Source organism: Archocentrus centrarchus, unplaced genomic scaffold (genome assembly GCF_007364275.1).
Source record: "Archocentrus centrarchus isolate MPI-CPG fArcCen1 unplaced genomic scaffold, fArcCen1 scaffold_38_ctg1, whole genome shotgun sequence".
Lineage (NCBI taxonomy): Eukaryota > Metazoa > Chordata > Actinopteri > Cichliformes > Cichlidae > Archocentrus > Archocentrus centrarchus.
The window spans coordinates 2,910,980-2,917,026 of record NW_022060265.1 but is presented as its reverse complement, the minus strand read 5'-3'; the positions used below and the strand labels follow the sequence as shown (position 1 = coordinate 2,917,026).

The 6,047-nt window shown below is 48.6% G+C and overlaps 1 protein-coding gene across 1 annotated transcript; it reads left to right on the top strand.

The window, feature by feature from the left end:
* The first annotated feature begins 1,321 nt into the window (after window positions 1-1,321).
* Window positions 1,322-5,664, top strand: LOC115776835 (interferon regulatory factor 2-binding protein 2-B-like). Its single transcript, XM_030724622.1, has 2 exons — window positions 1,322-2,306; window positions 2,595-5,664. Exons 1-2 carry the CDS (start codon window positions 1,541-1,543, stop codon window positions 3,335-3,337), a joined length of 1,509 nt encoding a protein of 502 aa, XP_030580482.1. The 5' UTR covers window positions 1,322-1,540; the 3' UTR covers window positions 3,338-5,664.
* Window positions 5,665-6,047: the final 383 nt, after the last annotated feature.

Here is a 6,047-nt window from a genome sequence, read left to right as displayed (position 1 = left end):
TGTGTATAAAGCAAACCTTCCACTACAACCTCTACACCACTGTGGACATCAGGGACAATATTGTAGACCTGCATGAGGCTGGAATGGGCTGCAAGATCATCAGCAAGAAGCTTGGTGAAGAAGAAGGTGACAACTGTTGGTGCGATTATTCAGAAATGGAAGACCATCAGTCACCCTCAGTCTGGAGCTCCATGCAAGATCTTGCCTCATGGAGTGAAGCTGATCATGAGAAAGGTGGTGGATCAGCCCAGAACTACACGGGAGGAGCCTGTTACGGTCTTAAGTTTGCCAGTGAACAGCTAAATGATTCAGAGAAGGCTTGGAAGAAAATGCTGTGGTCAGATGAAACCAAAATTGAACTCTTTGGCATCAACTCGACCCGCTGTGTTTGGAGGATGAGAAATGCTGAGTATGACCCTAAGAACACCATCCTCACAGTCAAACACGGAGGTGGAAATAAGATGCTTTGGAGCTGTTTTTCTACTAATGATACAGGACCAATGGACAGGGCCCTGTACCTCAAAATCTTGGACAAGTACCTCCTTTGCTCAGCCAAAACACTGAAAATGGGATGTGAATGGGTCTGCAAGCAATGACAATGACCATATGGCAACAAAGGAGTGAAAGCTTGACATCAATCTTCATAGTACACCCCTCTGAATGACTCCCTGATTGATTTATTACCGTCTATGCTGCTATATTTATTACCTGAATTGTCTATTATTTTTCCATTGCTCCATTTTTTCATTTTCTGTCATTTAACAAGATAACAAGATATAATAGGTATGATTGTGAGTGTGAATGGTTGTCTGTGTCTCTGTGTTCGCCCTGCCACAGGCTGGCGACCTGTAAAGGTGGTACCAGTCTCTCGCGGTGTGACAGCTGCCCCCCCCCCCCCGACCCTGAAGGATAAGCGGAAGAGACTAGATGGACAGAATGATGGACGGATGGATGAAATGAATATTTTACTGATCTCAAAAACTGGGAAATTGCGGGCCACTACTTTAACTATAACACTGTAAATTTGTAAACTATAAATGAGAAATTTTTTTTCTTCCTTTGGTCAGCCATGCTTTTTTTTAATATACCTTTTTCTTTTCATTAATTCTTCACAGTGTATGCTAGTGGTCATTAGCTAATAGGAGCGTGTCTACTCAAAGCTTCTGTGGTCGCAATAAAACACAGAGTGGCTGCTCTTCGCGGGTATACAGGTTCTTTGAGTGTAAACTGTCTGGATAAAGATAGAAAAACGGTGAGCATGCGCGTAGTCGAAGAATCCAGTAAACAGAACCCCGGAGCACGAGCGAGTGTCTTTGCTGACGTCACGACCTTACACTGAGAGCTGGAGCTGAGTTGTAAGCGCGAGCTCAGACGGAGGCGCGCCGAGGAAACAGGTACAGCTATGGTGCACTCTGCTGCTTTCTGAGGGGGAAAAAAATAACCCAGTTTTATTCTCACTAAGGAGTTTTCCATCTCCTCAGCGACGTAAACAAGCCGGCGGACATTTTGGAGAGTTTTGAATTCACTTCGGGGTTACAATATGTCCTCCGCAGCGGTCGCTGCCTCCAGAAGGCAGTCCTGCTATTTATGCGATTTGCCCCGCATGCCGTGGGCGATGATTTGGGATTTTACAGAACCCGTCTGCCGTGGATGTGTTAACTACGAAGGTGCCGACCGGATTGAATTTGTTATCGAGACTGCCAGACAGCTAAAGAGAGCACACGGTTTTCAGGAGGGCCGCTCTCCAGGCCCGGGGAAGCCCCAGCACACCGGGAAAGAGATAAATCACTCGGTTGGAGATCCGGGCTCCCGTCCACCGCAGTCTCTGGATCGTTACCCGCTGTCAGACCGGCCGCCCCGGCTGGGACCGGAGTACCAGGCAGGCAGGCAGCCGAACGGCCTCCCTATGGCAAACGGATTTCCAAAACCCGACGAGCCCCCTGAGCTAAACCGCCAAAGCCCCAACCCCCGCAGGACTAACACGGTTCCCCCCAACTTGGTCCCTTTGGTGAACGGCGGGATACCGGCCATACATCCGCTCAGCAGCCGACCGGCGCAGATAGGTCTGCCCGGCGCTCTGACCGCGCCTGTCTCCGGGGAACACGGCAAGCGTCCGGAGGAGCTGAAAGACAAACACCGGCCAGACAGCATGTCGGACATGTCGGACAGCCATAAGGACTGGATAAACAAAGGCAAAACTGTCAGGGACCTTATGTTGCACACGTTCGACGGCAGGTTAAAGAAGGACCACACCGCCATGCAGCGGGTCATGGCATATGAGATGAGTGCCACTTCCTCAAAAACAGGTAAGACTTATTTTTTGTTTGTTTGCTTGTTTTCTCTGCGCTCTAGGTGCTGCTGCCATGCATTTACACCAACATTCAGGGTCCGCCCAGCCACGCTGCTGGGACGCACCCATTCACCTCTGTGCAGGCCAAGGTTTGGCAGAAGACGGCTGCAGTGTAGAAACTGCTGCGTGCACACTGTGTGTGTTTAGAAGTTTCCTGCATGTTATTGTCCAGAGTCACAAGCTGGAGTGTTTGGTGTGCTGTAGTGTGGCTGTTAACTCTGTCCATCCTTCTTCCTTTGCACAGACAGGGGAAAGCACCCTAGGCCAGGGAAGAGGAAGGCCTCCCCAGAGCCAGATGGTGAGAACAGCGCCCCCAAGATGAATGGCAGTGAGGGCCAGCCATGGCTCCCCTCGCCCTCTGAGGTCCTGAAGATGCCCCCCGCTGCTTTGCCAGGCTTCTCTGCTGCTCCCCCATCCACCATCTCCCCCCACTCCCGCACCACTCCACCTGAGGGTGCAACAGCGCAGAATGGCCAGTCCCCCATGACTGCACTCATCCTCGCCACTGACAATGCAGGCAGCACAGGCTCACCTAAGGACGGCAGCCAGGTACACTCCACCATGGCAGGGGCACGAAGGAACAGTGGCAGCCCCCTGTCACCCTCACAAAGGAGGCTGGCCCCTGTGAGCGCCAACCCTTCTGCTCCACATGGTTCCAGTGGTATGGACTCCCATGCGCAGGCCCCCCCACAGAACATTCCGGACTCCTCCGTGGCACCGGGCAGCGTGCCACTGTGCTGCACTCTGTGCCATGAGCGACTAGAGGACACTCATTTTGTCCAGTGCCCGTCGGTGCCGTCCCACAAGTTCTGCTTCCCCTGCTCCCGGGAGAGCATCAAACAGCAGGGCGCCACTGGTGAGGTTTACTGTCCCAGTGGTGAGCGTTGCCCGCTGGTCGGCTCCAATGTACCCTGGGCCTTCATGCAGGGGGAAATAGCCACCATCTTGGCTGGAGACATAAAGGTAAAAAAGGAGAGGGACCCTTAAAGTTTTGCAGCTTATGAACTTTTTTCCTCTTGTAACCCAAGTACGGCAGCAACAGCAGGACATAAAGTAACACAGACAACACTGCAGACAGAAGCCCCCAGAGGAGCTGGTGGACGTGTACATAGTGAATACAAGGAAAGTGTATACTTCATGAACATGGCTGTAAAGTTTTTGACTTTTTTGTTCAATACATCGTTTCTATATTTTTGAAGACAAATGGTGTGTATCCCAATAAGACCTTTCCCCACGTGTTTCTTTTCAGTCTGTTGTTGTACTTTAGGTCTGCAGACAGTTCCTGTCAAGCATAGAATGTGACTAATTTGAGCACTTGGAAAAAAACATTAATAAATAAAACAAAATGCTTCTAGCTGTACATGTATGCACTTGTTTCAAAAGAAAAAAGAAAAAACTTGCCAAATACAGTTTCAGACCTTGTAATAATACCCCCAGTGTCTCTGTGGTTTGCTTATTTTCCATAACCCAGGAGTTGGTTGAAGAGTCATGGCCTGATTGTGAATCAGCCATGATGCAATTCCTCCCAGCAGGAACAAACTGGCTTCCAGGGAACAGTGGGTGGAAGGAAAAAAGTCAAGGAGAGAGGCAGAGAGAGAGATGGATGAGCTGGAAGAAAGGAGAGGGGGAGGAAGGCCACAGTAGAAGTGTGTTGCATAAATGCTGTGTACTGTAAATCACACGTGGGCGGGCCAAGGCTGCTCGATGCAGAAGCCTCGTGCGAGTGCAATGAGAGATAAGGAGGGCCTAAAAATAGTCACCATGGCTTCAAAGTGACAGCTGCTCAGGCGTTTGTTGATGTCAAAACAGCTTCCTCGTATGTTCTCTGCATCAGTGTGTTTGGGCCCTTCATCTGTGTTGACATGTCTGGATCTGGAGGGTTTTTCCCCCTTCTCTCTCATGTTGCTCACTAACACTCCCTCATGGACCCAAATCAATCTGACATCTCGTCACATCTTGGCAGCTGATCGGGACTGTTGCTGACTGAACACACGCCCTGATTCCAGTGAAAGCACAGTGGAGATGTGAGATCATGAGCAGCGGGGGCCCACTGGGACTGTTAGCACAGGAGCTGAGCGATCAGCCCATTGCTGACCCCCCCCAAATGTTATGCCATCTGTCACATTGTCAGAATGACAGGGATACCTCAGGGCTCTGTTTTCTGATTCAAACAGGCTTCATTCTCCACAACAAAGCTGCTTCATCAGACAAAATGGCTTCTGTCATAGTGGGTTTGGATGAGGATTACCCCCCCGCCACCCCCCGCTCTCACTCGCCTGTCAGGCAACATTTATTTTGCTTATTTGCTTTGTTTCAGTTTCAGAGTTAAAATTGTACATCAAACTGTCACCTGTGGATATTCTCTCACTGTCACATTCGACTGCCTTTGACTTTAAGAAGAAAAATAAGAGGAGCAGGAGTAAGGAGGGGGCCCCTCCCTCAGAGTAAGGGGGTGGGGGTAAATGCCTTGCTCAGGGGTCACGTGCTCCTTAGTGGAATTCCTGAGTCACTGTCCGCCTTCCCTCCTTCCTCTTCTAATGTCTCCTCCCCCCTCTCTGCTGCAGTAACATGCCTTCCACTGTTCAAGGCTGCTGATCACACAGACAGTGGATGAATGGGGGCCTGTATGTGTTTATGCCAGGGCCCAGTGGCTTTCAGCTGCCATCCACTGAGGGAAAAAATTAACCCTTTCCTGGCTCTGTTCCTCCACAGACTGTGTGTGTGGTGGGGTTAACACATTTCCTGCAACAGATTTAAAGTAATTGTTTTCTGGTGGAGTCATAGCTGGACTGGGGAGCTGGAGGGAGGTAATATTCCTTCAAGCTTTCCTATTTGACACACTTTAATTTGTAAAGCAAACATTTGAAATAGTTCAAGAATCTCAGTTGGTTTTCTACATTTAATGCCATTATGAGAAATAAAAGCTTTTTAACTGTATAAAATGGGCCTAGAGAGGTGTAATAATATTTTGGTGTCATGCTGTGCTGGGCTTTCAGTGAGATTACATCAATCCAGGTCAGCAGACTAACAGGTCAACGGTGGTTTTGATTATGCAATGGATCTTTTTCATTAATGAAATTCCGCTTACTTTGCTCTGTAATCAGCAGTAAATGGGTCTTCACACACGTGTACATCTACGTCACTTTTAAGTCTAAGGCCTGCTTTAGACTTCTGCAGGGACTCTTTACAGAGCCGACCACGTTTCCTGCATTATGTGTTAATTACCGCATGGTCGTGTCCCGGTGTTTTATATGTGCTGCCAGCCGATAGAAACAAATAAAATGCTGGGAATTTTTTTCCCCTCCTGGGTCCTTGCTCTTTGTTGTGGTCAGTTTTTTTCTTCTTTTAAAGACAAACTTATTTGTCCCTCTAGTTTTTCCACTTCTTTGAACGTTCCTTCACATCCATTCCAGTAGTTTCAGCAATCTCCCTCCAGGAATTTACTGACATTTGTGAGTCCTTATATTGAGATAGTGACTGTTATTCTCTCTATGATGAATTCAAAAACTGCACAGAAAAATTGACTTTCCTAAACAGGCAAATCACAACAGTTGCCGGCTGCATCCGTGCACTTGTTTTTAGGGAGGTTGGCTTCAGGTTATGCCATAGGTTACAGCATAGATTTCATGCTGATGCATAAACCCCCAGTAATGGAGTTTATATGATTCACGATTATTAAATGCTTGGGGTATTTGGC